Source organism: Rhinoraja longicauda, chromosome 13 (assembly GCF_053455715.1).
Source record: "Rhinoraja longicauda isolate Sanriku21f chromosome 13, sRhiLon1.1, whole genome shotgun sequence".
NCBI classification, from domain to species: Eukaryota; Metazoa; Chordata; class Chondrichthyes; order Rajiformes; family Arhynchobatidae; genus Rhinoraja; species Rhinoraja longicauda.
This window is the reverse complement of record NC_135965.1, coordinates 24,055,016-24,079,956: the sequence shown is the minus strand read 5'-3', so window position 1 is coordinate 24,079,956 and position 24,941 is coordinate 24,055,016. Positions and strand designations below refer to the sequence as shown.

The 24,941-nt window shown below is 49.9% G+C and overlaps 1 protein-coding gene across 4 annotated transcripts in view; it reads left to right on the top strand.

The window, feature by feature from the left end:
* lpp (LIM domain containing preferred translocation partner in lipoma) overlaps positions 1-23,568 on the top strand; it is a 151,125-nt gene extending 127,557 nt beyond the window's left edge. For all 4 annotated transcript variants that reach the window (XM_078410592.1, XM_078410595.1, XM_078410593.1 and 1 more), the window contains 5 exons: positions 58-232; positions 2,629-2,798; positions 14,562-14,740; positions 15,494-15,614; positions 17,371-23,568. In XM_078410592.1, coding sequence (XP_078266718.1) covers positions 58-232; positions 2,629-2,798; positions 14,562-14,740; positions 15,494-15,614; positions 17,371-17,499 — 774 coding nt within the window. In that variant the 3' untranslated portion in view covers positions 17,500-23,568. The remainder of the gene's footprint in view (positions 1-57; positions 233-2,628; positions 2,799-14,561; positions 14,741-15,493; positions 15,615-17,370) is intronic.
* The last annotated feature ends 1,373 nt before the right edge of the window (positions 23,569-24,941 follow it).

Genomic DNA, 24,941 nt, shown 5'->3' with positions numbered 1-24,941 from the left:
TGTTGGGAGTTGTGTTTGATGCTCGATTTATCGACATGTGTTTTCTCTTTCTCTCAGAATGTCTACCAGCCTCTATCTCCCGCTCCGGTTCCAGCTCCGGTTCCGGCTCTCGCTCCGGTTCCAGCTCCGATACCAGGTTCCGCTCCAGGTCCAAGGCCAGAGGATGAACTTGACCGTCTGACAAAGAAACTGTTGTTCGACATGGAGCATCCACCATCTGATGATTACTTTGGTAAAGAAAACCAATGGCGGCTTGTCTGATCCAGATCTGTCTGTATTTCTGCCGTCTCTCCCTGTGCTAACATAGTGACAGTTTTCATTGATGGATCCCTCTCCTCCCTCATCCTACAATACTTTACATACTCGACACATCGGTGAAATACCAGTCACTACAGTGCCTCTCACTGTAGGGGGGATCTCCACTGAACCCTCCCTCAATAAATATCCTTTTAATTCCAGTGGCTGCTTTGGCAATCCCCAAATACCAGTAACAGAGAGCTTTCTCTCTCAATAGGCGATGCTGCATGGTTGCCGCAGAGGTGCTGCAGGGTTCCTGCGGAGATGTTGCAGGGGAGGAGCTGTAGGGCTACTGCAGGGATGTGCTGCATGGTTGCTGCAGGGGAAGAGCTGCAGCGCTGCTGCACAGGTGCTGGCAGCAGAGTGGATGGGACCCCGGTGCTGACAACGCAGGCAGGGTGGGGAGGGAGCGGGCTGGGGGAGGGTTGCTGTATCGCTCCATGTGCTGCATGTTCAGAGTTGGGATTGATTTTGCGAGACGGCTCGAGGGTCTGGCAGGATTCCTGTGTTTCCAGGGAGAAGGCGTTAAGTGTTTGCCTGATTATGTTGCTGGAGAACAGTGCGCTGGCAGCAGCTAAGGAAGCTGGAGAACGCTGTGTGTGAATCACAGGGAGGATGCCATTCAACCCATCTGGCTCTGCTGGTCCTTTGGATGAGCTGTCTGATCAATCCAGCCCTTTCCTCACAGCCCTGAGCATCTCCCCTCTCTAGGGCTCAGCTGTGGTAATTGAATGGCTAGCCTGACTAGAGGGACAGAATGGCCTCTCCTGGACCAGGGAAGGAACCTCAGATCTGACTCCTGCTTCCTATTTACTAGCACTGGTCTCCTCCCTCGGTTATGTTGATCCCATAGTGTGTCCATTCCAGCCGTCTCTGCACCATGGGAGCTGCACTGCTGCTCCCTGCAGTCCCCCCCCTCCATTAATGCAGCCAATCCATCCCCCCATTAATGCAGCCACCCCCCCCCATTAATGCAGCCACCCCCCCCATTAATGCAGCCAATCCCCCATTAATGCAGCCAATCCACCCCCCATTAATGCAGCCATCTCCCCCCCTATTAATGCAGCCATCCCCCCCCATTTAATGCAGCCAATCCACCCCCCATTAATGCAGCCATCTCCCCCCCATTAATGCAGCCAATCCCCCATTAATGCAGCCAATCCCCCCCCTATTAATGCAGCCATTCCCCCCCCCCATTAATGCAGCCATTCCCCCCCCCCATTAATGCAGCCATTGCGCAGGTGTGACCTGCCAAGCGAGTGAATTTCTCGTCCCCATCTGCGTATCTCCAACCTTCCTCCCACCCCTCCACCGTCCTCCTCCACCCCACCCTCCATACGCCTGACCCTACATTCCCACTTCTCCAGGAGGGAAGGGGAGGGGTAGAGGAGAAGTGGAGGCTTTTCTTTAACCAAAAAATAATGTAAATGAACTATTTACAAAACATACACACAAAAATACAAACAAACCCACCACCATAATACAAAATAAACAAATATTCTTAAATATTATATTACTATTTCCCCATCCTTATTGAGGATACCCTCCACCCCACGCGGTGACCAACGGTCCAGGAAATCCCCCATGGGGCCTGTGGACAGCGCGTAGTCCCTTTCCAAAACCATCCTCGCTTGGACGTTACCCCGGAAAAGGGACAGGCAGCCAGCTTGGGCAGAGCCCTCTTCTGCCTGGCGCGGTGACTCGCAGATGGCCAGCTTGGCCAGGGCTAGGAGCAACCCAACCAGACATCTTCGACCCTGCCCTCTCCCCTACGCACAGGGTGTCCAAAGATGAGGATGGTTGGTGGGAAGTGCAGCCAGAAGGCAAGGAGCAGCCCCTTTAGATATTGGAACTGGGGCTGCAACCTCACACACTCCATATACACGTGGTACACAGACTCTTCCAGCCCCCAAACGTGGCAGGCGGCTGGCGAGTCTGTGAAACGCGAGAGAAACAGGTTGCAAAGGACTCCTTTGGGTGGCTTTGGGGGGGTTAGTTAGAGATCACCTGAAATTGGAGAATTCAGTGTTCATACTCGCGCGCCAGGGCAGAGAGGAGGGCTCCCTTTGGGAGGGAGGGAGGGAGGGAGGGAGGTAGAGGGAGGTAGGTAGAGGGAGGTAGGTAGAGGGAGGGAGGGAGGGAGGGGTGATGCTGTTTCCTTGTGGGGGAAGAGGGGGGTGGTCTTACTCTGGGGGGGGGGGAGAGGTGGTCACTCCGTGGTGGGGGGGAGGGAGAGGGAGGGTGGTGGTCTCTCTGTGGGGGGAGGCGTGCCGTGGCGGTGATCTCCCTGCGTTGCTGGGTGCAGGGATGACATTGCCTGTCCTGTTGCAGGGCATTGTGTGCGCTGCGGTGAGAGCGTGATTGGCGAGGGAGCCGGCTGCACGGCCATGGACCAGGTGTTCCACGTGGACTGTTTCTCCTGCGTAACCTGCGGCAACAAGCTGCGGGGACAGGCCTTCTACGCCGTGGACAAGAAGTCGTACTGCGAACCCTGCTACATCGTGAGTGTCGGGCAAATGGGAGCAGCGCGGGAGGGGAATGGGGCGTAGAGACTCCCCCCTCACCCTGGGGTCACCACATCCCAGTGACCCCTCAGCCCGGTAACCCTTCACCTGAGTGACCGCTCATCCCCGTGTCAGCACATCCCCGTGACCCTTCACCCCAGTGACCACACACCACACACACCACGAAACTGGATGCCATCAGCGAGAAAGAGTGCGGAGATTTATAAGGATGTTGCTAGGACTCAAGGGCCTGTGCTATACGGAGAGCTTGGACAGGCTAGGACTTTATTCCTTGGAGCGCAGGAGGATGAGGAGTGATCTTCTAGAGGTGTATAAAATCACGAGAGGAATAGATAGGGTGAATGCACATTCTTTTACCCACAATAGGGGAATCTAGAACCAGAGGGCATAGGTTGAAGGTGAAAAAGGTTTAATAGGAAGCTGCGGGGCAACTTTTCACCCAGAAGGGGGTGGATATATGGAACGAGCTGCCAGAGTAAGTACAGTGCCCTCCATAATGTTTGGGACAAAGACCCATCATTTATTTATTTGCCTCTGTACTCCACAATGTGAGATTTGTAATAGAAAAAATCACATGTGGTTAAAGTGCACAATGTGAGATTTTATTAAAGGCCATTTTTATACATTTTGGTTTCACCATGTAGAAATTACAGCTGTGTTTAAACATAGTCCCCCCATTTCAGGGCACCATAATGTTTGGGACACATGGCTTCATAGGTGTTTGTAATTACTCAGGTGTGTTTAATTGCCTCCTTCATGCAGGGATAAGAGAGCTCTCAGCACCTTAGTCTTTCTTTCAGTCTTTCCATCACCTTTGGAAACTTTTATTGCTGTTCATCAACATGAGGACCAAAGTTGTGCCAATGAAAGTCAGAGAAGCCATTATGAGACTGAGAAACAAGAATAAAACTGTTAGAAACAAAAGCCAAACATTAGGCATGCCAAAATCAACTGTTTGGAACATCATTAAGAAGAAAGAGAGCACTGGTGAGCTTACTAATTGCAAAGGGACTGGCAGGCCAAGGAAGACCTCCACAGCTGTTGACAGGAGAATTCTCTCCACAATAAAGAAATATTCCCAAAAACCTGTCCGACAGATCAGAAACACTCTTCAGGAGTCAGGTGTGGATTTGTCAATGACCACTGTCGACTGAAGACTTCATGAACAGAAATACAGATACAAACCACTGGTTAGCTACAAAAGTAGGATGGCCAGGTTACAGTTTTCCAAGAAGTACTTAAAAGAGCAACCACAGTTCTGGAAAAAGGTCTTGTAGACTGATGAGACGAAAATTAACTTATATCAGAGTGATGGCAAGAGCAAAGTATGGAGGAGTGAAGTATCCAAAGCATACCACCTCATCTGTGAAACACGGTGGTGGGGGTGTTATGGCCTGGGCATGTATGCCTGCTGAAGGTACTGGCTCACTTATCTTCATTGATGATACAACTGCTGATGGTAGTAGCATAATGATTCTGAAGTGTATAGACACATCCTATCTGCTCAAGTTCAAACAAATGCCTCCAAATTCACTGGTCGGCGGTTCATTCCACAGCAAGACAATGATCCCAAACATACTGCTAAAGCAACAAAGGAGTTTTTCAAAGCTAAAAAATGGTCAATTCTTGAGTGGCCAAGTCAATCACCAGATCTGAACCCAATTGAGCATGCCTTTTATATGCTGAAGAGAAAACTGAAGGGGACTAGCCCCCAAAACAAGCATAAGCTAAAGATGGCTGCAATCCAGGCCTGGCAGAGCATCACCAGAGAAGACACCCAACAACTGGTGATGTCCATGAAACGCAGACTTCGAGCATTCATTGTATGCAAAGGATACGCAACAAAATACGAAACATGACTACTTTCATTCACATGATATTGCTGCGTCCCAAACATTATGGTGCCCTGAAATGGGTGGACTATGGACAAACACTGCTGTAATTCCTACATGGTGAAACCAAAATGTATAAAAATGGCCTTTATGAAAATCTGACAATGTGCACTTTAACCACATGTGATTTTTTCTCTATTACAAATCTCAAATTGTGGAGTAAATAAATGATGGGTCTTTGTCCCAAACATTATGGAGGGCACTGTAGTTTAACAACATTTTAAAGACATTGGACAGGTACATGAACAGGAAAGAATTAGAAGGATAGGGGATAAATGCAGCTAATAGGCTGGCTTAGAAGGGGCATCTTGGTAGTCATGGATGAGTCAGTCTGAAGGCCCTATTTCCAAGCTGCATGACTCTGTGATTAGGAGCTGTGACAGTGGACGGTTCCAGTGACAGGGCAGATCCTGCAGTCAGTCCAGCACAGTCTTGTATGTACTAAACTAGTCAAGGACAATGATAATGTGCAATCCTTAACAACCCCTTCCAGGCCTCTGTATGATTCATATATGCTCAAAGTCTCAGAGGAGCCTGCTAACAAACTCAACCTGAGAAACACTGTTCTTCAATTTTACAAATGTCCATCAACAAAGTACTGGAGGATCTGACAGCTCGATCTGGCTGGCAATGTGTCCTTTGTGGGAGACCCCAGTGAGGGAGTCGTGTCTGATGGTGTGGGGGCCGTGAGGGAGCTGTGTCAGTGGTTATGGGGCCGTGAGGGGTCTGGTGGTGTAGGGGCTGTGAGGGGTCTGGTGGTCTAGGGGTCGTGAGGGAGCTGTGTCAGTGGTGTAGGGGCCGTGAGGGAGCTGTGTCAGTGGCGTAGGGGGCGTGAGGGAGCTGTGTCAGTGGCGTAGGGGGCGTGAGGGAGCTGTGTCAGTGGTAATGGGGCTGTGAGGGGTCTGGTGGTCTAGGGGTCGTGAGGGAGCTGTGTCAGTGGTGATGGGGCCGTGAGGGAGCTGTGTCAGTGGTGATGGGGTCATGAGGGTCTGGTGGTGTAGGGGCCGTGAGGGAGCTGTGTCAGTGGTGATGGGGTCATGAGGGTCTGGTGGTGTAGGGGCTGTGAGGGGTCTGGTGGTCTTCGGGTCGTGAGGGAGCTGTGTCAGTGGTGTAGGGGGCGGGAGGGAGCTGTGTCAGTGGTGATGGGGCCGTGAGGGGTCTGGTGGTGTAGGGGCTGTGAGGGGTCTGGTGGTCTAGGGGTCGTGAGGGAGCTGTGTCAGTGGTGATGGGGCCGTGAGGGAGCTGTGTCAGTGGTGATGGGGTCATGAGGGTCTGGTGGTGTAGGGGCCGTGAGGGAGCTGTGTCAGTGGTGATGGGGTCATGAGGGTCTGGTGGTGTAGGGGCTGTGAGGGGTCTGGTGGTCTTCGGGTCGTGAGGGAGCTGTGTCAGTGGTGTAGGAGGCGTGAGGGAGCTGTGTCAGTGGTGATGGGGCCGTGAGGGGTCTGGTGGTGTAGGGGCCGTGAGGGAGCTGTGTCAGTGGTGTAGGGGGCGTGACGGAGCTGTGTCAGTGGTGTAGGGGCCGTGAGGGAGCTGTGTCAGTGGTCTAGGGGCCGTGAGGGGTCAGGTGGTGTAGGGGCCAGTAACGTGTCTGATGATGTAGGGCCCTTGCATGGGAGCCAGCCTGCCTTCTCCAGCAGGTCCATCTGTGAAAGTGGGTGAGGTGCTCACATGAGAGCCTCAACCTGTCTCCAGACCCCCAAGCCTGTCTCCAGACCCCCAAGCCTGTCTCCGGACCTCAGGGTCTGTGCTAACTCCAGCGGCCTGGAGTCCTCTTTTCATTCCTAATTATCTGTTTAAGCATCTCCCTTCATTTTTTATGCTTTTGAGACCTCCCCTGTTGTTAGTTTTCAATCCCCACCACATGCTTCCTTTTCTCTCAGTATCCCTCGACATTCAGGGCTCCCTTTATTTGTTACCCTTGGCTTTTAACGACAGGAAAATGTAGGCTTTGAATGCTTGTTATTTCTGATTTGAATGCTTTTCACTGTGCAGATGTAGCCTTACCTGCAGTAGATGCTCCCAGTCTACCATTTCTACTTCCTGTATGATTTTAATAGAAATAGCCTTTCTCTAATTTAAGATCTTTATTCCTAGTCCACCCTGATCTATTTCCATAACTACTTTGCAATATACAACACTGCTGGGCATTGAGCATAAAAGTCAGGAAGTCATGTTGCAGTTTTATAAAACTTTGTTCAGGCCGCATTTGGAGTATTGTGTGCAGTTCTAGTTGCCCAATTACAGGAAGGATGTGGTGGCTTTGGAGAGGGTGCAGGAGAGGTTTACCAGGATGCTGCTGGGATGAGAGCTATAAGGAGAGATTGGACAAACGTGGATTGTTTTTCTCTGGAATGTTAGAGAGTGAGGAAAGGGCTGATAGGTGTTTACAAAATTCTGAGAGGCATAGACGGGGTCGACAGTGGTGGGGGCCTGGAAGGTGCTGCTAGGGGTGGTGGTGGAAACAGATACGATGGTGGCATTTAAGAGGTTTTTAGATAGGCACATGGATATGGATCATGTACAGGCAGAGAAGATTAATCTATCTCGGCATCATGTTCAGTACGGACAATGTGGGCCGAAGGGCCTGTTCCTGTGATAGAAACATAGAAAATAGGTGTAGGAGGAGGCCATTTGGCCCTTTGAGCCAGCACCGCCATTAATTGTGATAATGGCTGATCATCCACAATCAGTAACCCGCGCCTGCCTTCTCCCCATACCCCTTGATTCCGCTATCCCCTAGAGCTCTATCTAACTCGCTTTTCAATTCATCCAGTGAATTGGCCTCTCCTGCCTTCTGTGGCAGAGAATTCCACAAATTCACAACTCTGTGTGAAAAAGTTTTGTCTCATCTCAGTTTTAAATGGCCTCCCCCCTTTATTCTTAGACTGTGGCCCCTGGTTCTGGACTCCCCCAATATTGGGAACATTTTTCCTGCATCTAGCTTGTCCATTCCTTTTATAATTTTGTATGTTTCTTTAAGATCCCCTCTCATCCTTCTAAATTCCAGTGAATACAAGCCCAGTCTTTCCAGTCTTTCCTCATATGACAGTCCCGCCATCCCAGGGATTAACCTCGTGAACCTACCCTGCACTGCCTCAATAGCAAGGATATCCTTCTTCAAATTAGGAGACCAAAACTGCACACAATAATGTACTGTTTTATGTTCTATCCCCACAATGTCCCAATGTCCCGTCCTACCCCCCCCCCCCCCCCCCCAACACTGACACTTGACCGGCTACCTATCCAAGATGTGGTCCACCAACCTCATCTACTGTATCCGTTGTTCAAGATGTGGACTCTTGTACATCGGCGAGACCAAACGCAGACTGGGCGATCGTTTCGCGGAACACCTTCGCTCAGCCCGCCTGAACCAACCTGATCTCCCGGTTGCTGGACACTTTAATTCTCCTTCCCATTCCGACACAGACCTTTCTGTCCTCGCTCTCCTCCATTGTCAGAGTGAGGCTAAGCGCAAATTGGAGGAACAGCATCTCATATTTCGCTTGGGCAGCTTACACCCCAGTGGTATGAATATTGATTTCTCTCACTGAAGAAGGGTCTCGACCCGAAATGTCACCCATTCCTTCTCTCCAGAGATGCTGCCTGTCCTGCTGAGTTACTCCAGCATTTTGTGTCTACCTTTGATTTCTCTCACTTCAGGTAGCCCCGGCATTCCCTCTCTCTCTATCCCTCCCCCACCCAAGTCGCACAAGCTTCTCATTTTCACCCGACAAAGAGCTTACAATGGCCTGCTTCCTTTATCATCGTTACTTTTTTGCATATCTTTCATTCATTGTTCTTTAACTCTCCACATCACCGTCTACATCTCTCGTTTCCCTTATCCCTAACCAGTCTGAAGAAGGGTCTCGACCTGAAACGTCACCCATTCCTTCTCTCCAGAGATGCTGCCTGTGAGTTACTCCAGCTTTTTGTGTCTATCTTCGGTTTAAACCAGCATCTGCAGTTCCTTCTTACACATTTTTGTCCAGTAATTCTCCTCTCCTTGCTCTGCCTACTCACATTTAAATAGATGGACCAACTACTCCTTTAAATCCTTTAAATTGAAAGTAGATTTAAAGGTACAGTTTTATGTTCTATGAGATCTGAAGCAGTGGGTAGCTGGATGAAGAGGTGGTGGAGGCAGGTGTAGTAACATTGTTGGAGAGGCATTAGGCCAGGGGCTGGATAGGAAAGGTGCAGAGGGATATGGGCCTAATGCGGTGAATGGTAATCGCAGTCAGCAGGTACTGGCAGTGACAGGGCCTGTTACTGAGCTGTTACTATCCTTGCCTGTATTCTACCAACCTATGCTGAGGGGTAATTTACAGCGGTCAGTTAACCTACCAACAAGCACGTTGGAGTGGGAGTTAATTGGAACCTTTGTGTGAAACCCCATCCAGCCACAGGAGGAACGTGCAAACTCCACATGAACAGTGTCAAAGTTCAGGATCGAACCTGGGCCACTGGAACTGAGGCAGAACTGTAGTACCAACATATCATCCTTCATCCATCTCTCCCCCTCCTCCCTTAACTCAATTCTCTCTTCTCATCCTGTCTCTCAATTTCCCTCCACTGTCACTCCCCCCCCCCCCCCCAACGCCCCCTTTCCTCCTCTTCTCTTCATTGAGATGGCCACATTTGGATGTTGCGTGCCTTTGGCAGTGTGTGTTTGATTGTGGCCCAGTGCCCTTTCCCCCACATCCTTTACATTCTCTGTACAAGTGAAGCAGCCAGTCTTTAAGCTCTGCTTTCCCCGGCCAGTCCCAGCAGTGGACGGAGTGCCAGCTCTCAGCTCCCCCACCTTTACTTGGAGCTTTGAACCTGTGAAAGAACATACTAGTCAGCTTGACAAAACCTTTAGGATTTTGACACCTTGAAGCCTGCCGTCTCCTAGTGAGAGTGGACCGAGTTGTTTCAACCTGAACAAGCAACAGTATTGAAAATGTCTACCTTCTCTCTGCACCAACAAAGCCAAACATAACAGAGTAACACCGAGATCCCACCGTACATAATGCCCCCACAACACGGCCATTCCACAGCTCCATCCATCCGACATAGTGAAAGCCTTGCCAAAGTTTAACTCTGGAATCTGAACTATATTTGTGTGGATCTTTTTATAGATTGAAGTGCAGGCATACTGGGGTTTGGAAACTTGATTTCCAGAGGCTCTGTGTTAGGTTGCTGGCAGGAATTTTTATTACTCCCCAATTTAACAACTGCAGTAATATTTTTTTAATTATCCATTTTGAGGGAGGTGCCAGTAACCTGGCGTTACCTGCTCAGCTCTCCTGTTCCAGGTGCTCATGGCAAATGTGGGTCCCTTGAAGACAGAAGCAGGGGAATTTATTATGGGGAACAAAGAAATGGCAGACGAGTTAAACCGTTACTTTGGATCTGTCTTCACTGAGGAAGATACACACAATCTCCCAAATGTTCTAGGGGCCGGAGAACCTAGGGTGATGGAGGAACTGAAGGAAATCCACATTAGGCAGGAAATGGTTTTGGGTAGACTGATGGGACTGAAGGCTGATAAATCCCCAGGGCCTGATGGTCTGCATCCCAGAGTACTTAAGGAGGTGGCTCTAGAAATAGTGGAAGCATTGGAGATCATTTTTCAATGTTCTATAGATTCAGGATCAGTTCCTGTGGATTGGAGGATAGCAAATGTTATCCCACTTTTTAAGAAAGGAGGGAGAGAGAAAACGGGTAATTATAGACCAGTTAGTCTGACATCAGTGGTGGGGAAGATGCTGGAGTCAATTATAAAAGACGAAATTGCTGAGCATTTGGATAGCAGTAACGGGATCATTCCGAGTCAGCATGGATTTACGAAGGGGAAATCATGCTTGACAAATCTACTGGAATTTTTTGAGGATGTAACTAGGAAAATTGACAAGGGAGAGTCAGTGGATGTGGTGTACCTCGACTTTCAGAAAGCCTTCGACAAGGTCCCACATAGGAGATTAGTGGGCAAAATTAGGGCACATGGTATTGGGGGTAGGGTACTGACATGGATAGAAAATTGGTTGACAGATAGAAAGCAAAGAGTGGGGATAAATGGGTCCCTTTCGGAATGGCAGGCAGTGACCAGTGGGGTACCGCAAGGTTCGGTGCTGGGACCCCAGCTATTTACGATATACATTAATGACTTAGACGAAGGGATTAAAAGTACCATTAGCAAATTTGCAGATGATACTAAGTTGGGGGGTAGTGTGAATTGTGAGGAAGATGCAATAAGGCTGCAGGGTGACTTGGACAGGTTGTGTGAGTGGGCGGATACATGGCAGATGCAGTTTAATGTAGATAAGTGTGAGGTTATTCACTTTGGAAGCAAGAATAGAAAGGCAGATTATTATCTGAATGGTGTCAAGTTAGGAGGAGGGGGAGTTCAACGAGATCTGGGTGTCCTAGTGCATCAGTCAATGAAAGGAAGCATGCAGGTACAGCAGGCAGTGAAGAAAGCCAATGGAATGTTGGCCTTCGTAACAAGAGGAGTTGAGTATAGGAGCAAAGAGGTCCTTCTACAGTTGTACCGGGCCCTGGTGAGACCGCACCTGGAGTACTGTGTGCAGTTTTGGTCTCCAAATGTGAGGAAGGATATTCTTGCTATGGAGGGCGTGCAGCGTAGGTTCACTAGGTTAATTCCCGGAATGGCGGGACTGTCGTATGTTGAAAGGCTGGAGCGATTGGGCTTGTATACACTGGAATTTAGAAGGATGAGGGGGGATCTTATTGAAACATATAAGATAATTAGGGGATTGGACACATTAGAGGCAGATAACATGTTCCCAATGTTGGGGGAGTCCAGAACAAGGGGCCACAGTTTAAGAATAAGGGGTAGGCCATTTAGAACGGAGATGAGGAAGAACTTTTTCAGTCAGAGGGTGGTGAAGGTGTGGAATTCTCTGCCTCAGAAGGCAGTGGAGGCCAGTTCGTTGGATGCTTTCAAGAGAGAGCTGGATAGAGCTCTTAAGGATAGCGGTGGTGAGGGGCTATGGGGAGAAGGCAGGAACGGGGTACTGATTGAGAGTGATCAGCCATGATCGCATTGAATGGCGGTGCTGGCTCGAAGGGCTGAATGGCCTACTCCTGCACCTATTGTCTATTGTCTATTGTCTATATCAGAGTACGTTAAGGGTCAGTTATGAGTCTGGGATTAAAATCACTTTTCGACCCAGGCTGGATAAAGACACCACATGTGGTCCTTGGGAAAACACAAAAGCTTCATCAGTCTGATGAAGGGTCTCGACGCAAAACGCCACCTGTTCCTCTTCTCCAGGGATGCTGCCCGACCCACTGATCTTTGGTGTAAGCCCATGGTAATGTAAGAAAATAACTGCAGATGCGGGTACAAATCAAAGGTATTTATTCACAAAATGCTGGAGTAACTCAGCAGATCAGATAAGGTGGGGTGGGGGGGGGGGGGGAGCACAAACGGGACAGCCCTGCCCACGTTTGTACAAGCAAAGCATGCTTGATAAAGAGCAATAAAACATGACTAGACTTTGAAGGCCAGGGTTATCTGGGAGATAATGAAGTGTACTTCGGTACAGCTTCATGTCAGTGTGCAGTCCTGTCTGGGAGGGGCAGACTGCTTCAGAACCAAGTTGAGTTATTAATCGACATCTCTTCATCACTGAGGCTTTCTGTTCGTGAACACAGTTGTTCTGTGACTGGACTGGTTTCCAGGCAGCTGGTTACAGGTGCAGTAACCGCACTTCCTGACCTGGTAGCAGGATGCTTAAATTCCATGAAGTAAGCGTGGAATAAAGAGCAAGTCTGAGAAACTGTGAGAAACTGCCAGTTGGTTTTTAGTGCCGGTGAGGTTCACACGCGTGCTGGGAGAAGGGAATGAGAGCCCTCACCCAGTCTGGCGGGGGTCTGCCTCCAGTCCCACAGCCACCCCCAGACATCACTGCCCCCCTACACTCCCCACTGCCCTATCGTGTCAGTGGTTGAGGTGGGTCTGGGTCAGCTCTGACCTTCTCCGGTGACCACGGCACCAACGGCGGCTCTCGACGGCACAGGCATAGCGAGCGTCCAACTCCCACTGGACCGGGGGCTCACGACTGCCAGACATCTTGATTCATCTCGCCATCCTCACTCCAGGTGCCTGGTCTCAGCCTCACCCTGACCCTCAGCCACACCCTCAGCCTCCTCACACCTTCACTCACCCTCACCCTCAGCCCCACCCTCAGCCACATCTTCCTCATCCTCCTCACAGCCTCAGCGGCACCCGATTCTCCGCAGGGTACACTACAATCCAACAGCATGAACATTGAGTTCTCCAAGTTCCCGTAACCCGCACCCGCTCTGTCTCTTTCTCCTCCTGTCTATCCTGTATCTCTCACACCTCCCCTCCCAGCCCCCCATCACCCTGTTTCTTTCCCCTCATTCCACCTGCTCCATTATTCATCTCCCACTGCTCATCCTTCCCCCTCTCGCTGTTGTTCCAGTCTGCCCCCCCAATCTATGGCACGATTCACAACTCCCCTCTGCTATGCTTTGCTGTGTCCTCCTTGATCTCTCTCTTTGTCTCTCTCTCTGTCTCATGTCTGTCCCTCGCTCTCCATCTCTCCACGTCCTCCGCAGTCTCTGTTGAACATGGTGACTGTTCGCTGTAGAGCTGTTAATCACATTCTGCAGTGTCCCCGCTGTGCCTATTTCACTTCTTTTGCAAGTTGTTGATGAATCATCTCCACTAACTGCTCCATTGCTGTTCAGACGGTGAGTTACAGAGAGAATAATTGCCCATCACTTCCTTTTTTACTTTTGCTCTTCTCACTGTAAACTGTTCTTTGGTAATTACAGCTCTTTCCCTGCAGGGCATCTCTGCTACTTTATTGAGCATATTTTTCTTCTAATCCCTTCCAAAGTGTTTATCGTAACCAGTCACGTTCCCATCCCATTGGATTGAATCTCACCCACAGGTCGGGGACATGCTGTTTGAATTTGATCACAGTGTGATCACACGTAATTAGATCTTCACTTAACAGCTTCCTTTTCTTTATTTAATGTCCAGCTAGTTACCTGTACAATCATAACATTAACCAGCTATGCATCCCTGAATAAATGGTGTAGTGGCTGGAGGGGGAATCAGAAAATAGAAAGAACACAAAGGACTCGTGAATAGTTGTGTTTGGAGCTCGTTGTGTAAATAGTTGTATAAAGAAGATGTGTGGGGCAGGTTTTTTTACACAGAGGGTAGTGGGTGCCTGGAATGCACTGCCAGGGGTGGTGATGGAGGCAGATACAATCGTGCTGTTTAAGAGACTTATGGATAGACACATGGATATGCAGGAATTGGAGGGATATGGATCATGTGCAGGTAGATAAGTGATGGTCTTGGCATAATTTTCGGCATAGACTGTGGGCTGAAGCTCAGAGGGGTACGCAGATGAGAATGTGGAGTCACAAACACATCTGATTACAGGCGGAACAGGGTCAAGGGGCCTACAACTAATTCACATATTTGTAAAAGCAGAGGGCTTACGTTGAATCTGTACAAAACAGAGGTTTTGTCCAGTTACTTTGGAAGAAGGTCCATGAGAGATGGCAGGCCGTTCCAGGGACAGGGGACGGCTCCAGGGTTAGACTGCAGAGGCTGAGGTTGTTCCTATTCTTTACCAAAACCTATTTTTATCAATTATTTACAATAATATTTATAGTACAAAATAAAACAAAACAAAATAAGACGAACAAATATACTAAATAAACTATGATACAACTATATTACAATCCTTATTGAGCATGACTTCCACCCCACGCGGAGCCGACAGTACCGGAAAGGTTGTTCTCCTTGGCGCCGGTCTCACCCTCCCCTCTCTCTCTCCCCCGTTACTGCCAGAGCACCCTGGAGCAGTGCAGTGTGTGCTCGCGGCCCATCATGGAGCGCATCCTGAGGGCCACTGGCAAGGCCTACCACCCCCAGTGCTTCACCTGCGTGGTGTGTCACCGCAGCCTGGACGGAGTGCCCTTCACTGTCGACACCACCAACCAGATCCACTGTATCGACGACTTCCACAGGTAAGTGTCTGCCCTCCCGGCTCCCCGCCCAGACCCCATCTCAACCCCTGCCTGGCACCGGCCCCTTGCCCAAACCCCTTCCTGACTCCCACACAGCCCCCTGTCCGGCCCCCTGCCTGACTCTCCGCCTGAATCCCCGCCTGGCCACCCCCACCCGGCCCTCCACCCTGCCCCCCATCCGGCCCCTCACCCAAGCCCGCACAGCCCCCCGGCCCAGCCCAGAACTGCCCACCTATACGTGTTAGTCCAATGTCACATGTGATGCCCGGTGTGGACCCATGTCATTTGTTCTGTGTCCTGTGTGCGTTCCCGTATCCCGTGTGCGTTCCCGTGTCCCGTGTGCGTTCCCGTGTCCCGTGTGCGTTCCCGTGTCCCGTGTGCGTTCCCGTGTCCTGTGTGCGTTCCCGTGTCCCGTGTGTGTTCCCGTATCCTGTGTGCGATCCCGTGTCCTGTGTGCGTTCCCGTATCCCGTGTGCGATCCCATGTCCCGTGTGTGTTCCCGTATTCCGTGTGCGTTCCCGTATCCCGTGTGCTTTCCCATATCCTCTGTGCGTTCCTGTACCCTGTGTGCGTTCCCGTGTCCTGTGTGCGTTCCCGTATCCCATGTGCGTTCCCGTGTCCTGTGAGCGTTCCCGTATCCCGTGAGCGTTCCCATATCCCGTGTGCGTTCCCGTGTCCCGTGTGCGTTCCCGTGTCCCGTGTGCGTTCCCGTGTCCTGTGTGCGTTCTCCTGTCACGTTTCTGCCCCCCACAGGAAGTTTGCGCCGCGTTGCTCGGTGTGCGGTGAGGCCATCATGCCGGCGGTGGGACAGGAGGAGACCGTGCGCATCGTGGCCCTCGACCGTGACTTCCACGTGCACTGCTACCGCTGCGAGGTACTGCACACGCGTCGGGGGGGAGGGGGGTCAGTACAATGTGGGGGGAGTGTGTCATTGCCACCGCAGGTAGCCAGGTACCGCACATATGCCAGGGGTAGGGGCTGAGTGGGGGAGGTACAGTGTGGGGGTCGGTACAGAGTAACTGGGTCACTGCTACCGCTGCCAGGTACTGTACCGCAGGTGGGGACGTGGAGCATTGGGGGAGGTTTGGACGGGAGCATGGACAGGAAAGCCAATGAGGGTTGTGGGTCCAACACTGCAGGCGGGTGTACACAGGTCAGTTGTGATCAGTGACTCTGAAATACGTTTACACAGGTAGCCCCTCAGGTAGATCAGGTGAGCTTTGGCATGGATCAGCCGTGATCCGGTACCATGGCGCTCACAGACCGTGACGGAGCGAGGGGATGGACAGAGTGAGGTAAAGAAGTCCATGGGCGTTGCCCCTTTGTTTACAAAAGGACGTCGAGAGAATCTAGTGAATTACAGGCTGGTGAGCCTCACGCAGTGGTAGGGAGCTATCGGAGGGCATTCTTAGGGATAGCATTTACTTGTATTACAGAAGAGAATGGATTAATGAGGAACAATCAACGTGGCTCTGTACACGGTAGGTTGTTTCTTAATAATCTGAGTGTTTTGAGGAGGCAACAAAAGTGATTGATACGGGGCAGTAGATGTTGTCTACATGGATTTTAGTAAGGCATTTGATAAAGTACCCCATGGTAGGTTGATGCAGAAGATTAAGATGCACGGGACTAACAGTGACTTGGTTGTATGGGTTCAGAACTGGTTTACTGATAGAAGGCAGGATAGACCGTTATTCTGGCTGGAGGTGTGTGATCGCTGGTATTCCGCAGGGATCAGTGCTGGGGCCTCTGCTATTTGATATGTATATTGTAAATCAGTTAGTAAACTGGTAACTAACCAACACAAGAATTGGAGTTGCAGACAGTGAGGGAGGCTGTCAAAAGGTACAGTGGGATGTAGATCGGTGTCAGGTTTAGCAGAGAAATGGCAGACAGAATTTAATCAGAGCAAGTGTGAGGTGTTGCACTTTGGGAGATTGAATGTAAGGGAAGTATACAGTGAATGGCTGGATCCTCAACATCATTGATGTACAGAGGGTGCAAATCTGTAGCTGTCTGAAAGTGGCGACACAAGTAGATAGAGTGGTAAATAAGGCATATGGTATGCTTGCCTTCACAGGTCAGACATTGAGTTTAAGAGTCAGAGTGTACTGATGCATCTTTATAACATTTTTCTTGGACCACATTTGGAATATTGTGTACTGCTCTGGCTGCCCCATCACAGGAAGGATGTGGTGGCTTTGGAAAGGGTGCAGAAGAGGTTTACCAGAATTATGACTGGATTAAAGGGTATAAACTTTAGGGAGAGGTTGGATTATTTTTTCTGAGGCATCAGAGATTGAGGATAGACTGATATAAGTATATAACATTATGAGAGGCATAGATAGGGTAGACAGTCAGAACATTTTATCCCCAAACAAAGACTTTTTCCCAAACAAACAAAGACTAGACAGCATAGTTTAAAGGTGAGAGGGGCGAAGTGTAATGGAGATGTGTGGGGCAAGAGGGTGGTGGGGGCCTGGAATGCCCACTGCGATCGGGGTGGTGGTGAAGGCAGATACGATAGTGGTGTGTAGGAGGATTTTAGACAGGCCCGTAGTTACGTGGGGACTGAAGAGACAGGGGTGATGGTAGTGTGGAGACACTGACGTTGGTGATCTGTTCCCCAGGACTGTGGTGCTCCATTGTCGGACGGCGACACCCAAGGGTGCTACCCCCTGGACGGACACGTCTTCTGCAAGGACTGCAATGGCCGGCGCATCCAGGCCCTGACGGCCAAAGCCAGCACCGACCTGTGAGGCTACGCACCGGCACGCCGGCCCCTCACCAAAGATCTACAGCTGCACTTTCTCCGCACGCCTTCACCCTCTCACCTCTCCACCACTGTCTCCTAACCCCTCCTTGTTCTCTGTCCCTGTACCCTTCCCTGCCACTCACTCAGACCCACTGCCAGGGCTACGGCCGGGTATGGGAACAGCACACACCCATTTACCGCTGGCACCTGCCACAAACAATAGCCTGCATGCCTAAATGCACCTGGCACCAGTGAAGGGGCAGGAGCTGGGGCCTGGCACCGGTTGCCACATTGTGAGCCGTAGAGAGACAGCCCCCCAGTCCCCCCAGTACCCACTCACTCTCCATCCCTGCTGTTTGCCAAGGCTGCGTGCTCTCTCTCCATCTCTCTCTCTCTCTCTCTCTCTCTCTCTCTCTCTCTCTCTCTCTCTCTCGGTCACTCTCTCTCACTCTACGTCTCACTCTCACTCCATGTCTCTCTCTCCCACTGTTCATGTCTCTCTCTCTCTCACTCTCTGTCTCTGTCTACATCTCTCTCTCTCTTTCTCTCTTTCCCACTCTCACTCTCTGTTTCTCCACCACATCCCCCACTCCGTAACTCCTGTGAACTCGCTGATTCTCAGCCCCAGGTGTGTGGGGTGGCTGAACTCCACAGGTAGATGGTTGATGCAGCTGTGGACGGCTGGGATGATGACTCAGGCAGGGAGCTGCTCCCTCCAGTACAGCCGGGGCTGGGGTTCTAACACCAGGGATGTTGCCAGGAGACAGTGGCAAGAGTGATCCCAGCAGTTGGGGGAATCTGTGGTGGGGCGGCGCAGTGATAGAGTGCCTTACAGTTGCACAGACCCAGGTTTGAGCCTGACTACGGGTGCTGTTTGTGTGGAGTTTGCACGTTCTCCTTGTGACCGTGTGGGTTTCCTCCGTGTGCTTCAGATTGCTCCTACACTCCAATGGTAATAACTGGTAGTGTCAGGACAGTAGTGTCAGGGTAGTAGCATTGGGGTAGAAGTGCCAGGGAGGTAGTGTCAGGACAGTAGTGTCAGGGTAGTAGTGTAAGGGCGGCAGTGCCGACTGTGAGGGTGGACAGCGTGGAGTTGTTGACAGGAACAGCTGGAGTGGGGGAAAAATGGGACCGTGCGTTCTTGCTCTGTGTTTGTACAGGAAGGAATAATATTTACTTCTGGCAGTCGATAAAGAGTATAATCACTTTTAGTTAGCTCTGGGAATCTGCATTGCAATGAGAATAAATAGGTTGACATTGAGAATCTCCCTGCTTTGGTGAGGAGCTCACAGTGCCAGAGTGGATTAGAGAGCACAGTGGTCCGGGAGCGGATTAGAGAGCGCAGTGGTGCGGGGGGGGTGAATAGAGAGCAGCGGTGCGGGGGCAGATTAGTGCACAGCGGTGAGGGAGAAGGTTAGAGTGCGCAGTTGCGTGGGGGCAGATTAGAGTGCACAGCAGTATGGGAGCGGATTAGAGAGCTCAGCGGGCTGGGTAAACATGAGACACATCTGACCATGACTGGCCTGGGTTTAACACGAGAACAATTCTTTCTCCTACCAGTGCGAAGTGACCAGGCAGACGGTGTGAATGTGTAGTGGGGCTCAGTAATGCTGCTGGAACAGTGAGCATGTTTATTGATCCTCTGCTTCTGACATCACACTGACCTCACTGTTCACATACAAAGACCACACCGTGCACAAATATATTCCAAGTAAATTACCCTGATAAATGGCATCAGCAAATGTTGGTGGCTGTTTAATACTATTAAATGAAACAGCCATCATTACACCACTGACATTTCTTCATCTCAGCTCTGCACAAAGGGACGTGGGGATACACATGTTCGCAGAAATTAACCACATTCCACAATATATATTGTTTATAAAACATTCCTAAATATATTGCTGACATTTCCAAGATTACAGAACGTACCTGGTTTGTAGAGCACCTTTCCTGATTATTCACAACTTTCCAGGTGATGGAATACATTCCTAGTTTAGCGACATATTCCCAGGTTGCCAGGAGCAATCCCAGCCATGCCACTCCAGTAACGTTGCTGGGGTTCGCACCCAGGAAGCAGCATCTCTCCCAAGGCCACAGCCAACAGCAGCACCATCTGGAGACAGAATTTGGTCAGAACGTCGTACAGCACAGAATCAGGACTTGCAGCCCATCTCACCCATGGCCATCCACGCTTCATCCCATTTATCCACATTAGGATTGTATCCCTCTAATTCTTTCCTACCCCCATACCTACCCAAGGCACAGTACTAGTAGGAGCAGGTTTGTCCTTGTGAAACACTGGGGTACAGTACCGGAGGGTATGGGTCTGTCGTTGTATAACACTAGGGTACAGTACTGATGGGGACGGGTCAGATTGGTCTGTCGCTCTATAACACTAGGGAACAGTACTGATGGGGACAGGTCAGATTGGTCTGTCGCTGTATAACACTAGGGTACCGTACTGATGGGGACAGGTCAGATTGGTCTGTCACTGTATAACACTAGGGTACAGTACTGATGGGGACCGGTCAGATTGGTCTGTCACTGTATAACACTAGGTACAGTACTGATGGGGACAGGTCAGATTGGTCTGTCACTGTATAACATTAGGGTACAGTACTGATAGGGACGGGTCAGATTGGTCTGTCGCTCTATAACACTAGGGTACAGTACTGATGGGGACAGGTCAGATTGGTCTGTCACTGTATAACACTAGGTACAGTACTGATGGGGACAGGTCAGATTGGTCTGTCGCTCTATAACACTAGGGTACATTATCGGTGGGGACTGGTCTGTCGCTGTTTAACACTGGGATATGGTACGGATGGGAACTGGTCTGTCGCTGTATAACACTGGGATCCAGTACCGTTGGGGACGGGTCCGTTGCTGTGTAACACTGGGTACAATACAGTGTAGGAAGGAACTGCAGATGCTGGTTTACACCAAAGATAGACATAAAATGCTGGAGTAACTCAGCGGGACGGGTAGCATATCTGGAGAGACGGAATGGGTGATGTTTTGGGTGGGGACTCTTCTTCAGACTGAGCATTAATTTCACTCAGTTTTGAAGAAGGGTCTCGACCGGAAACGTCACCAATTCCTTCTCTCCAGAGATGCTGCCTGTCCTGCTGAGTTACTCCAGCATTTTGTATCTATTTTTGAGGTACAGTACTGATGGGGATAGGTCTGTCGCTGTATAACACTGGGGTACAGTACCAGTGGGTAGGGGTCTGTCGCTGTATAACACTGGGGTCCAATAATGGTGGGGATGGTTCTGTCGCTGTATAACACTGGGGTATAGCACTGGTAGGGATGGGTCTGTCCCTGTATAACACTGGGGTACAGTACTGGTGGGGTTAGGTCTGTCCCTGTGGTGTTCTGTGTTCCAAAGGGGGACAGCTGTGCTGAGACAGGCATGCTGTTATATCTCGGGAGGTTCCTGATCTCTGCCGGTGGAGTTCATACCTCACTGTGAATTTCTAGTCACTAATCTCTTTTTCCTTTCTGTCAGCTTCTATGCTGTGTCATTACTTTTGGTGGTGGAGAGTGTGAGGGCAGCCTTGTTGATTTCTATGCAATAAACAGAATGCTGTCTGGACAATCATTGTATAAAGCAGTGGTGTGCAGGGCTGTGTTGCACAGGCCCTGCTCGTCACCCCCTGCACTTCAGGTGCTCGGGTCAGGGTGGATTCTTTCTGCCACCTGGTGGATTCACTGCCACTGAGCTCCAAAAATCAGTGCAGTGAATGCACACCCGGTGAAATTAGTGCCCAGTGACTGCACACTGTGAAATCAGAGTACAGTGAATGCACACTGTGAAATCACCCCAGTGAATGCACACTGTGAAATCAGAGCACAGTAAATGCACACTGTGAAATCAGCACAGTGAATGCACACTGAAATCAGAACACAATGAATGTACACCTGGTCAAATCAGCGCCCAGTGACCACGGTCAGTTAAATCAGTGCAGACTGCACATTCTGTGAAATCAGTCCACAGTGATTGCACACCCAGTGAAATCAGCGCAGTGAATGCACACTGGATGAAATCAGTGCCCAGTGAGTCGGCACTCGGTAATTCATTGCCAGACCTGGATGTGGTGACTTGATCTGGAACCTGTTCTGTAGATTTCAGTTGTAGTTAATCAATGCATTATTGCTTTAACTAAATATTAATCTTTAAAACACTATTATTACGCTGATGTGTTTCTAATCAACTGTAATGATCTGAAACTGTTCACTATGGAGAGATAATGAACAATGTTAAAGTGTCTTCACAGCATAAGCTTCTGGCCAGTTACTGTAAGTGGATTTTATCAACACTGTCGACTTGTAGCCGCACTAAATATTTCAGATAAATTGCCATCTTATACCAAATAGCACAATTTCAGGATTGGCTGCAGCTATTTTTTTGTTTTGTATTTGTTATTTGCTTAAAGTCTTCCTCAACTCGAGCTTCCCCTGAGAAAAGCTTCAGTCAGAGGTGGGAGAGGAGTGTCAGGGGCTGGATCTGGTCCGGGGATGTCCTGAGTTCAGTGGTACAGTTACTTGTGATAAATGCCTTGACATAGAGATTGGGCTGTGACTCCCTGACTGAGGCGAGTGGGGACTGACATACTGCGGGTGCGGTTATAGATCCACACTCTCTGTTTCTGTCCCTGTCAGACCACGTTGTGCCACCACAGCAGAATCATCATCATCATCCATCCACCCACCCCTGTCCTGTCCCATCTGTCCTGGTCCATGCACTGCCCGATGATCTCAGAGGCAATACTGATGGTTCTAGGGACAAGGGAAAGATCTGCCAAGACATGGGCATTAAGTGGTGCTGTAGTAAGTGGGCAGTGGGTGTGACTGACCAGTGAGGGACCGTGTACATAGGGGGAGTCAGCAAGGACACTGCCTGGGAAGCAGCCTGGGGGTGGCGGACAGACGAGCCACTGTATTTATTCCTGGCACAGTAGGTTTGTGTATGAGCACCCATTAAGCAGTCTAGGATTGCACACTACAGAGCTTAAAATAATTAAATGTGTTCCAATTGAAATGATCAGCTTTTGATCATGGAGCTGCCTTCCCCTGACTAGAATGTCTCGATCCACCTCAATCTCCAAGTCCAATCCACCCACCTCACTACCAGCTTAGTCCATCCAATCGCCACCTCCCAGCCAATCCATTCCCACATCATTTCCAGCCAATCGATTCCCACATCATTCCCAGCCAATACAACTCACATCATTCCCAGTCAATCCATCCCCTCATCATTCCCAGCCAATCCAATCTCACATTCCCAGCCAATCCATCCCCACAGCATTCCCAGCCAACCATACCCACATAATTCCCAGCTAATCCATCCCCTCGTCCCCACATCATTCCCAAATGGAACAATCATTCCCAGCTAATCCATCCCAACATCTCCACATCAGACCCAGCCAATACATTGCCGTCCAATGAGTGGGAATGCAGAACCTGGGCGGAATCCAGAGACATGAGTTCACACAAGTGCCGCGGGGAAGTAAAATGTAGTTGATAGAACTTTCATGAATCCATTGGATTGCCATAAAAATCCATGTGGTTCCCCAATCTGCTTCCTCCCTCAGTGTGACCGACAATGTGGTGAACACTACTTGTCTCCCTGAGGGAGAAGACAAAGTGCCTAATGCCAGCTAAACTCAGTCTAACACAGACCACCATCCACTCTCAAACCCATCAAACTCATCCCAAGCCAAAGGCAATGTGCTTTAACACAACCACCTGAAGTCAGGGCTATGGGAGAAACACACACAGAGAGCAATAAAATGGAACTTAGTGTGATCAACAAGTTGGACTATATATACTGGTATAAACTGAAAATAAAGCATTTTATACATCACTTAAAAATGTCTTTTGCTTTGCCATCACTTGTGATTGTATTAATTATTGTGATATTCCATCCTAAAACCATATGTTTATTTGAAATGCATTTCTATTTTCATTTGAGAGAAGCTAAGATTTGCAATCAGTCTTGGCCATTCACTTCTTGCTATGACGTTTATATTCATTTTATGAAAACACACTACTCAATAAAGGGTTTGCCACAATCACAAGCATATGTGACGTGTGATTTATTCTGAGAGTGAAAGAAATCTGCACCTTGGGTTGGATTGTTAGATTCCCACCCTCAGACCGCAACGTCAGAGCATCGGCCAGGCACGGAATGGTTCAGGACCCGACAGTGACACGGGCAGTCCCGTGATCCAGTCAGTCCCAGTGACCTGTGTAATGACTGGTCAGTCCCAGTGACCTGGTCAGTTCCAGTAACCCATGCAGTGACTGGTCAGTCCCTGTGATCTGTGCAGTGATCGGTCAGTCCCAGTGACCCGTGCAGTGACCGGTCAGTCCCTCTGATCTGTGCAGTGACCTGGTCAGACCCAGTGACCCATGCAGTGACTGGTCAGTCCCAGTGATCTGTGCAGTGATCGGTCAGTCCCAGTCAGACCCAGTGACCCATGCAGTGACCGGTCAGTCCCTCTGCTCTGTGCAGTGACCGGTCAGTCCCAGTGACCTGGTCAGACCCAGTGACCTGGGCAGACTCTGGGGCACTAGTTTGGTCAAAGCCAACAAGTTCTGCAGGGGAAGTTGCGATCCTGGTTTCAATATCAATGTTCAGTTTTATTCCAACACAAGGCAGGTGCTGGCCAGAAGATGCAGGGGTGTACCGCGAGTGACCATTCACAGTGAGAGTTCAGGGCTGATGTGGCTTGAGACCATAATGTCAGGTTGGAGAACGGAAAGGCAGGCGTGACTACAGACTCAGAGAGCCGGGGGATAACGCTGGATAATTCAGGGGGCAGAGTGACGGTTTTCAACAACGTATTGAAAGTCTTGGTGCAGTTGGGATGGGATTCTGTTAAAAAGCAGCAGGGGTGGTGGGTGGGGGGATATCTATCAGCACTAATGTGTTCATGCATTGAATTGTCAAAGCTGTATTAATACAAAATCAGAAATAAACTTTGTTCAAAAAAAAAATCAGCGGGAAGGTGGACCCAAATTAGAGGTACCTAGTGTTCAGCTGAAGGCATGAGAGAGACACAACCCCATCCCTGGATGTAGATGGGACGGGGAGCGGATTATGGGGCAGGGAGCAGGAGAGGGCCGAATGGCCTGTTTCTGTGCTGTATTTCCTGCACGTCTGCCTTTCAGACATTTATGCCGGGGGGTTTTATCTGGGATCCACGACTTGGCTCTGCACAGTGTTGGCATTACAATAATTTTCCAAGATCAGTTTTATAAAAGTTTAATGAAACTTCAGGCTGTTTGTACAGAAAAGCCCAGCAACGCAAATAGCGATTGGACGGTGATTTACGATTAGTTGTGGAGCAGCAGTTCAGCTGGCATGGCAGATTCTGCCTGTGTCAGCCGGGCTTGAGTTACTGAAGCCAGCGTGAACTCAGTCACTGCCGTACA